The following is a 12,809-nucleotide window of genomic DNA, read 5'->3' as shown; positions in this document are numbered from 1 at the left end:
CACAGACTAAGACCCATAATCCTTTGTATTCATTGAAGCGAGTGACGTGGACAGCAAGACAGTCCTCCAGGCAAAGCCCATCCATATATACACCCATCATTCCCTTCTCCTCCTCCCTCTCCACCGCCATCCTCTCTCCTCCATGCTATTCACAGTCCTCGAGTCATGCCTGGATCTCTCAACCAAAGGTCGAGTTGAGCGGACCAAACTTGATGTTGCTGTAAGTAACCGTAGCATCAGGATACTTGCTCTCAACATCCGCAGGCGCACCACTGGTAGTCTCACACTCTCCTCGTGCGCTTCCGAGATCAGTGTCGGGGTTCTTGTCAGTTGGGTAGGTGGAGTCAAGCCAGAGCATGTTGCTGTTGTGGTCATCCCACAGACTCATGACGAGAACCATACCATTGGCGAGAGCCTTGGCCATGTTTGCCATACCACCCTTCTCCTTGAACGTGTAGCGGTCGCCGAAGACAGCCTTTTGCTGGTCGCAGAACTTGGTCGTGATGGAGTTGCCGTCGACACCGGGGATGGCGGATGCGGGCTGGGGTATGGTCTTGCCGCCTTGGACGTAGAAGCGCTTGATTTCCATGTTGTCGCCTGTGCCGATGAATTGAGTGACGATGGTGAACTTCTTGGATGTGTCGACAGTCTTTCCTTTGCCGTAGAAGTCCTTGACGCCCATGCGGTAGCTGTTGAAATCGCAACCATCGGGGTCGCAGGTGCCGGCGTAGCGGTCAGCAGAATAGGTTCCACCGCAGGTGTCGCCTGAGCAGCGGGCCTGCTCGATTGTTGAGCAGGAGTGGGGTGTAACGGCCGTGCTGACCGAGTTTGCTTCCCAGATGTCCATTTCTGCGCAGCAGGAGCCGTAGCCACCGACACCTGCGTTCTTGTCGTTTGAGGATGGTTGCCAGCCTTCGACGTTGCCCTGAAGCGACTATTAGCATGGCACAAGATATCCATGAACACTGGTCTGCCTTACCTCGCCGTTGATGAACTTCAAGTCCCTGGGGCATTGAGCGTCACAGTATCCAGTACCGTACTTGGCACCCGCCTTGTTTGTTGAGTACTTCTTCATGCCACCATCGGCATCCATAGAGACAAAGTAAAGCGCGCCGTTGAAGCCACAGGGTAGATTGGAGAGATCGACATCGAATGTGAATTCTTGGTTGCCGGTGAATTTGAACATCTGGGCATGGATCAGGAATTGCTACTTCTGTGGCGATAGCCCCACACTTACCTCGTATGTGCTGTCATCCTTCATGAGGTATGTACGGGACCCGATGTTGGTAGAGTAAGAGCCCTTTGTGATGAACTTTAACTTCAGAGAGTTGCTACTCGCTGTGATTCCGTATGTGCCGCTGTAGTCAGCTCCATCGATCGCGCAGTTGGTCGCACAGGCTTTGTTGTCAGGGCAGGCGGTCGTGTCCCACGTGTTGCCATTGTAGCAGTTGGTGGATCTGATGATCAATTAGCCGTGAGGAAAAGTCGGGATACGGCCATCACTTGCCCACTCTTTTGATGAAGCCAGCGCCAGTTTGCGTCGAGTGTGATCTTGCCATTCTTCGTGGTGCAGCTGCCTTTGGCGGTGCATGACTGCCAGCTCATATTTGGATGCGTCTCCGTTGTCAGCGTGCCGACAAGCTGGCCGCGGGCCACGGAGAAAAGAAGCGCTGCAGAGGCGATAGTTCGATACATGATGTCGACGGTGGTTCCTTTGCGATGAATAACATGATCGTGCTAGACCCACAGGACTTATGTACTACGAGAGTTGAACAGCTCTAGTCTATCCCTTGTCAGGGTTCGGAAGAAACGGGGTCAAGTAAATGAGATGTATAGACCATAGATTGAACCTTTGATGACTTGTGAGCTACACATAGTCTAGGAGCCAAGGCGATCGCTCTGGTTATATTCATGAGACTTGTATACGAACCGAGAACCGGCCAGAAAGAAGCAAACATAGTGCTATCGGACCGCGTATGAAAGGAAACACGAAGCTGACTGGCCCATCTACATTGTGACGCCGTAATCGCCCCCGATATTCGCTATATAGCGCTTTGTAAGGCCCTGGGTATAACCAGGCCATACCGAGGGCGATATAGATTGCCAGATGACATTCCATCTCAATTCTAGAAGTCATTGCACATTCTGTGTAGCCACGTAGTAATATAGATGTACTCTAACTGGATGGGACGTTTCCAGAGATCTGGGTTTTGAAATTGCACATAGAAACGTGGTGGGTGGTGTGATATAGCTCTCAGCGGTCACCTGCCTAGTCGTCTAGGGAGAAAGAGCATTGTAAAGCCCGATGCTACGACTCACCACGCAAGATCCGTTAGGTGCGGTTCTGAGGTGATGCGTCCCTTCGATTCCGGGCACTCAGGCATCATGATCAGTGAGATCAGTATCTTGGTGTGCTTATCTACACATGCTGGAGTCGGTGTAACTAATTTACCACTCGGATGCATGCGTTGTTGAGCCTCAGAGTATATCGCCGAGGGCTGCGGTAACAGCTGGCTCCTGGTCATTCTGGAAAAAAGGTAATCATATCAGGAGTTGGTTGCGCTGATATCAATATACAAACCGACGAATTGGAAGAGGGCTGCAGAACTGTGGTTGTGATGAACGGTTTCTGCTTGTGGGGTAGCAAGGATTCCCCGCTTCTGGCACTGAAGGACTTCCAATGGCCGTACTCCTGCACAAATTAACGGGGGTCTCACGACTGCCGGCATTTGGTTGTGATGGAAATTTCCGTGGTTATGGTCGGCTTGATGATATCGTTCCCACAGCTCTTTCATGGACTCTCGCCTATTTACTAGTCGTAAGAGGTAGCGAAGGCGGAGTGGGCGTCCGCTCATTTACACTTCAAGATGAGGCTTTTACGAGAGTCGCCCGACATTGTCACCTGACAAGTCGTTGATCAGAACTCATGGGGTAGGGGAGATAAAAGACGGAAAGTGGAGGATGAAAGACAGGGGCAGGTAGTGAAGCGAGGCGGGCGTCGGGAAAGTTGCCGGTGTCTTTGATCCCGTCTTATGTCCGAGTTCCCGGCGCGCAGTCCGCCATGTCCGGCTTGTCCGGCGCGCTCCGAGCCTCATCACCTGGGCACCTTCATCACCCCGGCTCGCCATGTCTGCGCCAGGCGCCGAATGGATAAGCGATAGATCCCGTGAGAATACACCTGAGGAGCCCGGAAACCATCATGGCTCGCCACAACAGCGCACCAGCAGGAAGCGCAAGGTGTTGTCGTGCTACGCATGCCGCAGCCGTAAGATGAAATGCGATCGCGTCTTTCCGGTGTGTGGGCGATGCGAAAAGACCGGAAGAAGTCAGGAATGCACGTACGACCCTCGACTGGTTCAAGAGACACGTACCAACACGGGCGCACAGACTGAGCACGACACGTCCTCTACAAGTGCGGCGCGTCCTGTAGACGGCGAGTCGCTCGCTGACACGTCTGATGTATTGCGGTGGAAGATACAGTTGCAAGAGAGACGGATAGCCATGCTCGAGCAGAGGCTGGCAGTCCAAGTTGGAACTCAAAAGTCATCACAATACTCAGACGTCGTAGCCGATGAACCGGAGTTCAAGGAAGAGGTCATGTTCAGGAGCAAAGGCTTCAGGTCTCAATTCCATGGACCAACCAGTGTGATGAGTACCATCTCCACTGTAAATCTCGATAGCCCATCTCCATCTCCATCGCATGGAAGCTGACCTCTTCCTAGTATCACGAGCTGCACGCTTTCACATTTGAGGCACTTACTGTGGACCAATCCGTCCTGCGCATCAAAACTGATTTCAAGCAATTCCGAGATCGAAGGAAGAAGCTGTCAAATGAACGCAACGCCAAATGCCAAGATGCAGATGCCGAGGTCCTCGCAGCCCTACCAGAACAATGCATTGTCGAAGCTCGGGCTGTCGTCTACTTTGGGATGTGGGAAAAGAGCTATAGAATCTTGCATGAGCCGACTTTTTGGCGAGAATATAGTGACTTCTTGGAGGACAATCACAATAGCAAGCCTCAAGTCAGCTTCGCCGTCATACTTGTTTTGATCATTGCAGCCACGAAATGCCTTGAACCAAAAGATGACATGTTTATAGGGGATACGACTGCCGACCGGCATGCCGCTAACCACCTCCTCAGCATATGCGAGAACTGGATGAACCAGCAGCCTCGTAAGCGTGTTACTCTGCAGTTCTTCCAGATCCAATGTTTGGCGTTACTCACAAAGCGGGCCAACAGCGTTAAAATGAAGCAAGATTGGGTTGCATCCGGCGAGCTCCTGCGGCTTTCGCTAGCATCTGGTATGCACCGCGACGCTGCATCCCTAGGGCACGAGGCAACGTCGGCATTTGACGAGGAAATGAAAAGGCGATTATGGGCTACGATCATGGAGTTGGAGCTCCAGTCCTCGGTAGAATCTGGTCTTCACACTGGTCTCTCTGCGCTGTCGTACGACACCGCACCGCCTGCAAACCTTTCCGACGATGCCTTCTCGAGTGATACGCAGCAACTACCTACAAGCCAGCCCAGTGAGCACTTTACGTCAGCCTCTTATCTTGTCATGGCTGTGAGATCGCTTCCACTCCGCATACAACTCACACAGCTACTCAACAACCCCTCTGGCGGTCTTCAGTACGCCGATGTGTTACAGTTCGACGGCCAGATACGATCCGCAATCTTGGTGCTTCCAACGTGGGAGGATGAGGCCGCTGTACTGCCTTCAGGGCTCCTCCGTTTACAACTCCGACAATATTTACTCATGCTGCATAAGCCATATGCAAGACTGGCTCACAAACATGATCGCTACATGTACTCATTCACGACTTGTATAGATACCTGCAGTTCCATCATTGCGATACATGATGATTTATTGTTGAGAGGCATCCTGGCTCTCAGCAACATGCGCAACGATGTCATCCGAGTCGGCCTGACGCTTTCGCAGATCGTGTATCACAATTGCGCTCGCAACATAGCAAAGTCGTCTGCACCCCTAATGGACACACAAGACACGCAAGATAAAGGTGCTCAGCGTCACATCGCAGATATGACTATAGCCAAGCGCTGGAAGATACCGAGTAAACCCCTCGATCTAGTCACGTTCCCAGAAGAGCCCTTCGTCGTCAGGCTACTATGTACGTCTTCGATCGAGATCATAGAACGCGCCAGGCAGCTCTTCGAACAAAAGGTCTTCCGCATGGGTACGGGATACGTGGAGTACGGGCTCATGTCTGCCGCGGTCAGCATGCTGCCATCTCAGCCGTCACCCGCAACCTCGATCGCGTACATCAATAATGCCAAAGACGACATTCCCTCGCGATGCAGGAAGACGCTTGAAGGCTTCACAAACCTTGCATTGAGGGTACTGGCTCTTCAGCAAGATCCGGAAAACAGTCTAGCCTCGTCTCTACGCGACACAATAGCAAGCGTGTCGTCAGCGGGAAGCAAGGGGACAGATGTAGACACCGGCGGGTTCAATGGGGGAGATGAGGCAAGGGAGGAACCGCATACGGGTGGAAACTGTGGCTTTATGCCTATGGCTGGTGTTGGAATGGGCCTCGGTGCTGGCAATGGCTCGGGAGATCTGAATGGATACACCGACTCTCTGCAAGATATGCCGGTGGATATGAACGGTTGGGCGTTTCCGGACTTTTGGGCATTTGACCTCGGCGGCGACTTTTAATGTACGCCTCAGCAGTATTTGACACTTATAAGTGGCCATCAATGAGAAGCACATTCAATCTGATACTTGCTTCGGCGAATTCTAGCTCACATTATCAAGGGGACAGTCATGGTTGAGCGTGATGGTTGTGTGAAACCCATTAAAATTCCTATCCTTTTCCACGTGGCTGCTCAGTTTTTGCTCCGCCACTATTTGTTGTTATTTTCCTTTGACATCCAGGTGTTCTCCTTCACCGCCTTCTTCCTGCCTGCCTTGCTCTTCCTCTTGAAAAGCGCAAGCAGACGTCTCACTATCCTGACCTTCTTGCCACCCTCCCCCCATCCAGGTTTCCTGTTGCCATCTTCGGGTGGGGTCACTCTCAATTCTGGGAGACCTTTGAGGTGTTCGAGTTTTTCTTGTGTAGCGCCGGCGAAATGCTCATTCCTTCTAGGTCTTTGGGCAGACTGTCTGCGGTGATGAAGTTGGTGTAGTGTGCGCGTTCGCTCTAAGAGTCAGAGAGTCGTGCTGAGTCATTTGAGTGTAGTTGTAAACGGTGGATAGGGTATGGTTTCCAGGATAGGCTGGGTTATGACGGTGGTAAGGCCGGTAGGACAGACTCGACTCGACATAGGTAGCTGGAATACAGTACCTACAGACCGTTCACACTTACAGAGCCAGCATCTTTCGCTAGATGGATTGGGGAATACTGGACAAGAAGTTGAGGAGGGTAATCATAGCGACTGCCTTGAGTGTTTGGGTGTTTGGTTTAGAGAGACCGCAAGTCAGAGTAAGAGCTTTTATGTGAGGCGCTAGTGGAGGTGAGGGGGGCTTCGAAATTTTCAAAGCAAGGCTGTAGGTGATTGCTGCCTTGACTCGGTTCAGTGTTTATACGCCAAGAGAGCAGGTTTGACAGCGAGACAGAGGGCAATAGTTTCTTACATGATCTAACTACAAGTGGAAATGACACTTTAGGCACCTAGCTCTACTGCCGGCTCTAATCTTTGCTATTTATTCCAGCCATATATGCACAATAGTCAAATTGAGATGTTGCATCCAGTTCCTTATCCATATCCTGATCTTCCGCATCGCGCTTGGTGTTGTCAGATGCACCTGTCTGAGCTTTCGAGGGCTCCTTGTGAACCTCCGCCGTTTTTTCGTGCGAAGGCGGCTCAGGACCACCAGCCGCTGAGCGGGTGGAAGTGCTGCACTGACCCCAGCTTTTCGACTTGCGCAAAACGAATTCTGAGCCACGCCGGTCGAAGAGACGATCCTCTACCTTCATTCCCATCTCACGTGGCGCCGCAGGCTGAAGAACCACATCTGGAATCGCAGGGTTGTCGGACTTTGCAAGAAGTATAGTTCGGTCTGTAGGCTTCGTCGTAGTCTTGGAGGCTGCTTTGCGTTTCTTGTCGTTGGGCACCAGACGCGGCGCAAAGTCGTTCACTGGCCGTAGGGCCATAATACGCTGGGATTGCGGGGGTGTCATGCATTTCGAAAGGCCCATAATGAAACATTTCCGGTTGCTGAGTTGCTTGTCGCTGGGTTTCTGAGGGTGATTTGTGGAAGACATGAGGGGAAAGCCTATAGTAGTAAGTAAATGCTCGAAGTGACTTTCGAGTGTATAATACAGTGTTTGCGACAAAATGAAACAGTTCCGCTACGTTTTTAATGAATGACTTACCGTGTTTGGTTGTTGACCCGCTGGCAATGTCTTACACAGCGCATTACACGCCTTGATGGCACTGTGAAATCCTAGAGGGCGCCGGCAAAACTCGAAGTCGAACGAACAATAATGGATTCTTGAGGGCAATGTTTAATACTTGCTTGTAAGGTTGTATTGCCACTAAGAGTAGCCTAAGGGGGTCACGAGTTGCGTGAATAACGTCTTGGAAATTATGTTTCGCCCTATCTGATCAAATGTCCGACCTTTTACTTGCCAGCTATTCGTGTACACCAACCTGATTATTTCCATTCTTCAGCCCAGTGCAATCCGTACAATTGGTGCAGCTGTGTAGGTCAGTATCTTTTCTGTAAAGTCGACTTGATTCATCTCGTAGTTATCAGTAAATTGATGTATCCTGGGTTCAACGTACTTTTTACAATCAGCGCAAGACGTGCAGTTCCGGCATTCCTCGCAATCCCTGCAGCTAGTGCAATTGCTGCATCTGCTGCTGCTTTTGCAAAACGTGCAGTTCTCGCAAGAGGTGCAATCATCGCAGCCCGTGCAGTTCCGACATTCTGTGCAGTCTGTCCCATGGTTAGAAGCCAGCTTCTATTTGAGAAACAGCCGAGAATTGAGTTCAAAGGAATTGGTGGGGTAATCCGTGGATCATTCCCACGATGAGATGGAAGATATAATGTTGCCTCGGGACACCGGATTTATTTCAAGAAACACACAACGTATTTTCTTCACCGAACAGCCTAAGAAACGACAATTCCTTAGGAAACGACAAAAGAATACGGTTAACGTCCCGAGAGAAAGGGAGTTGCTAAGATTGGCGAGTGGAACAGAACGAGCTGAGTACTCACTTTTACAGTCCGTACAATTCTGGCCTGCATTAATGACGCAAAGTCAGCTCTGACTCGAAATAACACCTATACAAGGATAGCGTACAGTTCTTGCATCCTGTGCAGTTTGTATTATTTCGATTACCGTCATCTGATGATTTAGAACCCGTATTGTTTGACATGTTGTATGATGTCAGGCTGGAATTTGTTGGATGAGAGTAGGAACAGGGTGAAATGAATGGTCCTTATCGAACATGAGATAGACACTGCGTATATGGGCAGTATGTTTGCTACAAGCAAAGGATGATACAAGCAATCTAATTGTGCACAGGATTGATGCTGGAAACCAACAGAGTTGCAAGACAAGAGAACAGCGAATATGGCTTTTGTTGTTCAGTGGGATCATAGAATTTGAAATTTAAACTTGGAGCAGAAGAAAGGCCCGTTATGTTGGAGGTTTGATGGTGGTGGTCGTGGATGCAGACGCGACGTCATGGTTGACCACACTGATAAGCTCGCACCAGATAACGATGATATGTGCACCTCTACCGCAGCTTCAGAGCACATGCCCGTGCAAGCCATGCAAGCCACCTTACACTTATCTGCCGACTACTGGAAGACACGACGTGTGAGCCGTGGTGGGGTAGAGTGCCAGAGCTCGCATCTCATTGGTCCGGCCGTAAACCTGCATAGAAAGCGCGCTTACTTACGTGCGGTAATGATTTGCATAGATTTGTGTATTATTTCCGGGAGGCGTCATGGACACGACGAAGTTTTCTCTGGATCGCTCTTGTCTCATACCCAGTTTTCCTGTCACAAAACAGGTCTCTTTGCTGTATAAGTTGTCATCTACTCAAGCTTTCGCGCTACCCCACACTCCAAGAAAGACGTAAGCAACGGGAATGACGGCCCGATCCGTCGATCGACCAGTAGAAGAGGGCAAAGAGCTGAGAACTCACGCCGTCGCTGACGCTCGAGTGGAGCGCGACCTGCAACAATGGCCTAGTACGCGCGACGATGAAATTGTAGAGGCAACCTACGGCCCTCACTACGCAAGCGAAACAGCGGAACAACGGAATGAAAAACCTCCTGGGCCTGCTCTCGCAAGAATCTTGTCGCGCAGCTCTGCTGCATCCTATGATCCCGGTCCAGCACCCGACGGCGGTCTCACAGCCTGGATCCAAGTCCTCTGCACGCATTTGACTATTTTTACCACGTTCGGCTTTTTCACATCATTTGGCGTGTATCAGACGTACTACGAGAATACCCTTGGCATAGCACCCTCGACGATTTCGTGGATTGGATCCATCCAGGTCTTCCTTCTCTTCTTCCTGGGTACCTTTACAGGGTGTGCTACCGATGCTGGCCTCTTTCGTCCTGTCTATATCACCGGTGCATGTTTCCAGCTGGTAGGCATCTTCACATTGGCCGAGTGCAAAAGCGTGTGGCAGCTCTTTCTCTCGCAGGGTGTATGTCTTGGCCTTGCCAATGGTCTGCAATTTTGTCCTTCCATGGCCTTGGTATCGACGTACTTCGTGAAGCGCCGCGCCTTTGCTCTCGGCTTCACAGCGCTCGGATCGTGCACCGGCGGTGTCATTCTCCCTGTTATTGTGCAGCAATGTCTGCCCAGTCTAGGATTCCCCTGGACCATTCGTATTATTGGCTTTATTATGCTACTACTCAACACTGTCACAATCGCCCTGTATCGAACCCGGCTTCCACCGAGAAAGGCCGGCCCATTGGTTGATTGGGCAAGCTTTGCCGAATTGCCATATACGCTCTACTGTGCCGGTGCCTTCTTCAGCTTTTGGGGCTTGTACTTTGCATTTTTCTACATCGGAAGCTATGCCCGTAATGTCCTCGGTGCTACTTATCAACAAAGCATCAATCTACTCCTGGTACAGGTATGCATGGGATTTATTTTCCGATTGTTGCCTACCTACTACGCCGATAAAATAGGAGGTCTCAATGTGTTGATTCCGTTTGCCTTCATATGCGGAATCATGATGTTTGCATGGATCGGCATCAAGTCTATAGGTACGCTATACGTGTTCGCTGTCGTATACGGAAGTGGCAGCGCGGTGATACAAGCGCTATGGCCGGCTGTCATTGGAAGTATGAGTCGAGAAAGGGATTTGAAAAAAGCGGGTGTGAGAATGGGCATGGCGTTCACTGTGGTGAGCATTTCAAGCTTCACGGGTCCACCATTGGCAGGAGCGCTCATTCAGATTCATCATGGCAGCTATACGTATGCGAATATTTGGGCGGGCATGTCCTTCTTCGTTGGCGGATGCCTCCTCATAGCGACCCGTGTAGCACTTGTGGGCTGGAACTGGAGAGCAAAGGTATAGTTGTCGACCAACCGTATATTCTACAAATATCTATTACGCAGGAGCATAAAAGTAGAGATTATCTTTATCAAGAATGAATGGTTGCCCTTTTTGCATCAGCAATCGTTACTAAGTCGATCGGATAGCCGCGGGCGAGGCAAATTGATCCCCATGTGGCAAGAAAGAGGTGCAGACCTAACTGAAGAAGATGAGGTTGCCCAGATTCAGGAGGCCGAAACGCAAGTGGCGAGTAGGTATCTAGGTACATATTTGAGATGCATTTCGTACGTAATCGAGAGGATTATGGAAGTTCTGGTGCAACATGGTATGCGCACTCGTGCCAAGCATCCCTTCTGCCAATAACCCTGCATACCTTCCGACCTATTCGGGAAACATTTTCAATGTGTGGGACTGCCCTAGTATGGTTCTAATGTCGATGGAGAGCATTCTGTTGGGCTCCATTCCTTTGCCGCACGGACCCATCCATCTGGACGCCCTCACAGCCCTGGAATCCAAAGGCATTGATCAACACATTCCACTCTACATTGATTGAGCACTCCAGAGTATATAACGGCATAGCGGTCCATCTCTTACCCATCATCGCTTGCTCTCAGTCTCTCGTTGTACACTGACAGTCAAGACCTTTTCAAACTTTCTCGCCACTGTCCATGTCGGCAGATGGCAGACTACTAACCAGCAGCTTTCATATGTTCTTTCTTCATGTTTGTAAAGCACAGAGCACACTTTTGAGCATATGAGACAGTCTAACCTACTGCCTCTGGCAGCAATGCTGACTGAATCAAAAGGACACTACGCCGCCCGCCACAACCGCTTTAATCACCGCGTTCCCTCCCAACTCCTACCTCAGCTGCAACCAAGGCGAGGCCAACGCAAACGGAACCGGTAACCGCCTCTTCGACCCAAGCACCGGCGCCATCTTCAGGGACTCAGCCTCTACGCCCGTCACACAGCAGACTTGCCGAACTTACTGCAGCACAACTGCACCAGGTGCCCCATACCTCTACTTCGGTATCGATTATGATATCAACTGCCGCTGCGGTGCTGCCTTCTTCATCCTGAGGGTTCAGGTCGATGAAGCCCAATGTAACGTCTCTGCGGCCGGTAACTCCAGCCAAGCCGGTGGTGGTGCCAACCGCATGTCCGTCTGGCAATATGTCGCAGTAAGTCCACTCTCTGGTTACTCTATGCTCAAAAACTGTGCTCTGAAAACAAGAAGATCTCTTTGTCTTGAATACAAGGCTAAGTATTGAGTGAGTATTGTTGCTTGGCTGCGCTTCGGCCCAGTCCATGAAAACAAGCAAGAGTCGGATCATGTTCTGGGTATTTGGACAAGAAAATAGACGGTGACGATACTGCGATGACACATGGACAACCGGCACACAACTATTCGATCACCAACTTTATAACATACCACTTCTACACTTACCTCCTACACCACCTTCATGAACGACATGCGACTACTCTTAATCTACCAACACACTCCTCCACAACACCTCGACCCTTTCACACCACCACTACCCAACATCCTTTCCAACATCCCCTTTCCATCACACCCATCGACTCGCCATTCACCTCAGCATCTCGGCATCTCACAAAACACCAACCCTTCACGATCCACATCTTTCGGTACACTCTCCCAAGCCATCTACAGCCCAATATACTCGACACTTCCACACTTCTACCATACCATCATCCGCCCTCATCACACCCACCGACTCGATATGCCTCTCAGCTTCCCAGCACTCCAAAAGATACAACCACTTCCCGCTCCTCACCCACCGACACACTCCTCCTCCAAGCATACCTTTACGACACCTCCACCATATCACAATATCACGTCCTATTTCCCTATCTCTTTCATCTTCACGCCATTCACGATCACTATGTTCGTTCCTCGCAAGACACGAACGCTCTCCACAACTCACCCTTTCACGATATCCCAGACAGCCAGGCCATCCACCGCCATTCCGCCATCACCGCCATAATCTTCGACATCATACTCCACTTCTTGTACCTGCCCATTTGCTCCTCTACCCTTCGCATACTCATACCCCTCCTGTATTCTCGATACGCTTTCCTTGTACACCCTCGTCCTGTCCCACCAACTTTAAATCTGTACATCCTCCCTACCCTTCCCACACTCGTCTGAATTTAACATACCCGATGAATCACATGTCTCTGACGCCCTTCGCACCTTCTCTCCCCACCACCTTCCCCTATTTTCACCATCATGCATACAGACACGATCCCCTAACGCACATGCCCTTTACCCTTCCGTCACCCCTACTCC

General features: G+C 50.6%; 6 protein-coding genes across 6 annotated transcripts; 2 read left to right on the top strand and 4 right to left on the bottom strand.

Annotated features, from left to right (window-relative positions):
• Nucleotides 1-178: 178 nt before the first annotated feature.
• On the bottom strand, nucleotides 179-1,186 carry PtrM4_063180 (Glyco-hydro-7 multi-domain protein; the record flags this gene model as incomplete). The annotated part of the gene is made up of 2 exons (XM_001933040.2): nucleotides 179-925; nucleotides 980-1,186. The coding sequence occupies 2 exons, from the start codon at nucleotides 1,184-1,186 to the stop codon at nucleotides 179-181; spliced, it is 954 nt and encodes a 317-aa protein (XP_001933075.2).
• Nucleotides 1,187-1,464: 278 nt separating this feature from the next.
• PtrM4_063170 (uncharacterized protein) lies at nucleotides 1,465-1,695 on the bottom strand (the record flags this gene model as incomplete). Its single annotated transcript, XM_066105612.1, has 1 exon — nucleotides 1,465-1,695. One exon carries the CDS (start codon nucleotides 1,693-1,695, stop codon nucleotides 1,465-1,467), a length of 231 nt encoding a protein of 76 aa, XP_065964239.1.
• A 1,431-nt stretch (nucleotides 1,696-3,126) lies between these two features.
• On the top strand, nucleotides 3,127-5,681 carry PtrM4_063160 (C6 zinc finger domain containing protein; the record flags this gene model as incomplete). Its single annotated transcript, XM_066105611.1, has 2 exons — nucleotides 3,127-3,645; nucleotides 3,723-5,681. 2 exons carry the CDS (start codon nucleotides 3,127-3,129, stop codon nucleotides 5,679-5,681), a joined length of 2,478 nt encoding a protein of 825 aa, XP_065964238.1.
• A 973-nt stretch (nucleotides 5,682-6,654) lies between these two features.
• On the bottom strand, nucleotides 6,655-7,230 carry PtrM4_063150 (SrfB, protein conserved in bacteria, putative virulence factor; the record flags this gene model as incomplete). The annotated part of the gene is made up of 1 exon (XM_001933038.2): nucleotides 6,655-7,230. The coding sequence occupies one exon, from the start codon at nucleotides 7,228-7,230 to the stop codon at nucleotides 6,655-6,657; it is 576 nt and encodes a 191-aa protein (XP_001933073.2).
• Nucleotides 7,231-7,600: 370 nt separating this feature from the next.
• PtrM4_063140 (uncharacterized protein) lies at nucleotides 7,601-8,350 on the bottom strand (the record flags this gene model as incomplete). Its single annotated transcript, XM_066105610.1, has 4 exons — nucleotides 7,601-7,667; nucleotides 7,754-7,907; nucleotides 8,190-8,213; nucleotides 8,275-8,350. The coding sequence occupies 4 exons, from the start codon at nucleotides 8,348-8,350 to the stop codon at nucleotides 7,601-7,603; spliced, it is 321 nt and encodes a 106-aa protein (XP_065964237.1).
• A 720-nt stretch (nucleotides 8,351-9,070) lies between these two features.
• Nucleotides 9,071-11,773, top strand: PtrM4_063130 (uncharacterized protein; the record flags this gene model as incomplete). Its single annotated transcript, XM_001933037.2, has 3 exons — nucleotides 9,071-10,072; nucleotides 11,305-11,679; nucleotides 11,771-11,773. 3 exons carry the CDS (start codon nucleotides 9,071-9,073, stop codon nucleotides 11,771-11,773), a joined length of 1,380 nt encoding a protein of 459 aa, XP_001933072.2.
• Nucleotides 11,774-12,809: the final 1,036 nt, after the last annotated feature.

Source organism: Pyrenophora tritici-repentis, chromosome 2 (genome assembly GCF_003171515.1).
Source record: "Pyrenophora tritici-repentis strain M4 chromosome 2, whole genome shotgun sequence".
In the NCBI taxonomy this organism is placed as follows: domain Eukaryota; kingdom Fungi; phylum Ascomycota; class Dothideomycetes; order Pleosporales; family Pleosporaceae; genus Pyrenophora; species Pyrenophora tritici-repentis.
The sequence above is the reverse complement of the archived record's forward strand: the minus strand, read 5'-3'. Positions and strand labels throughout refer to the sequence as shown.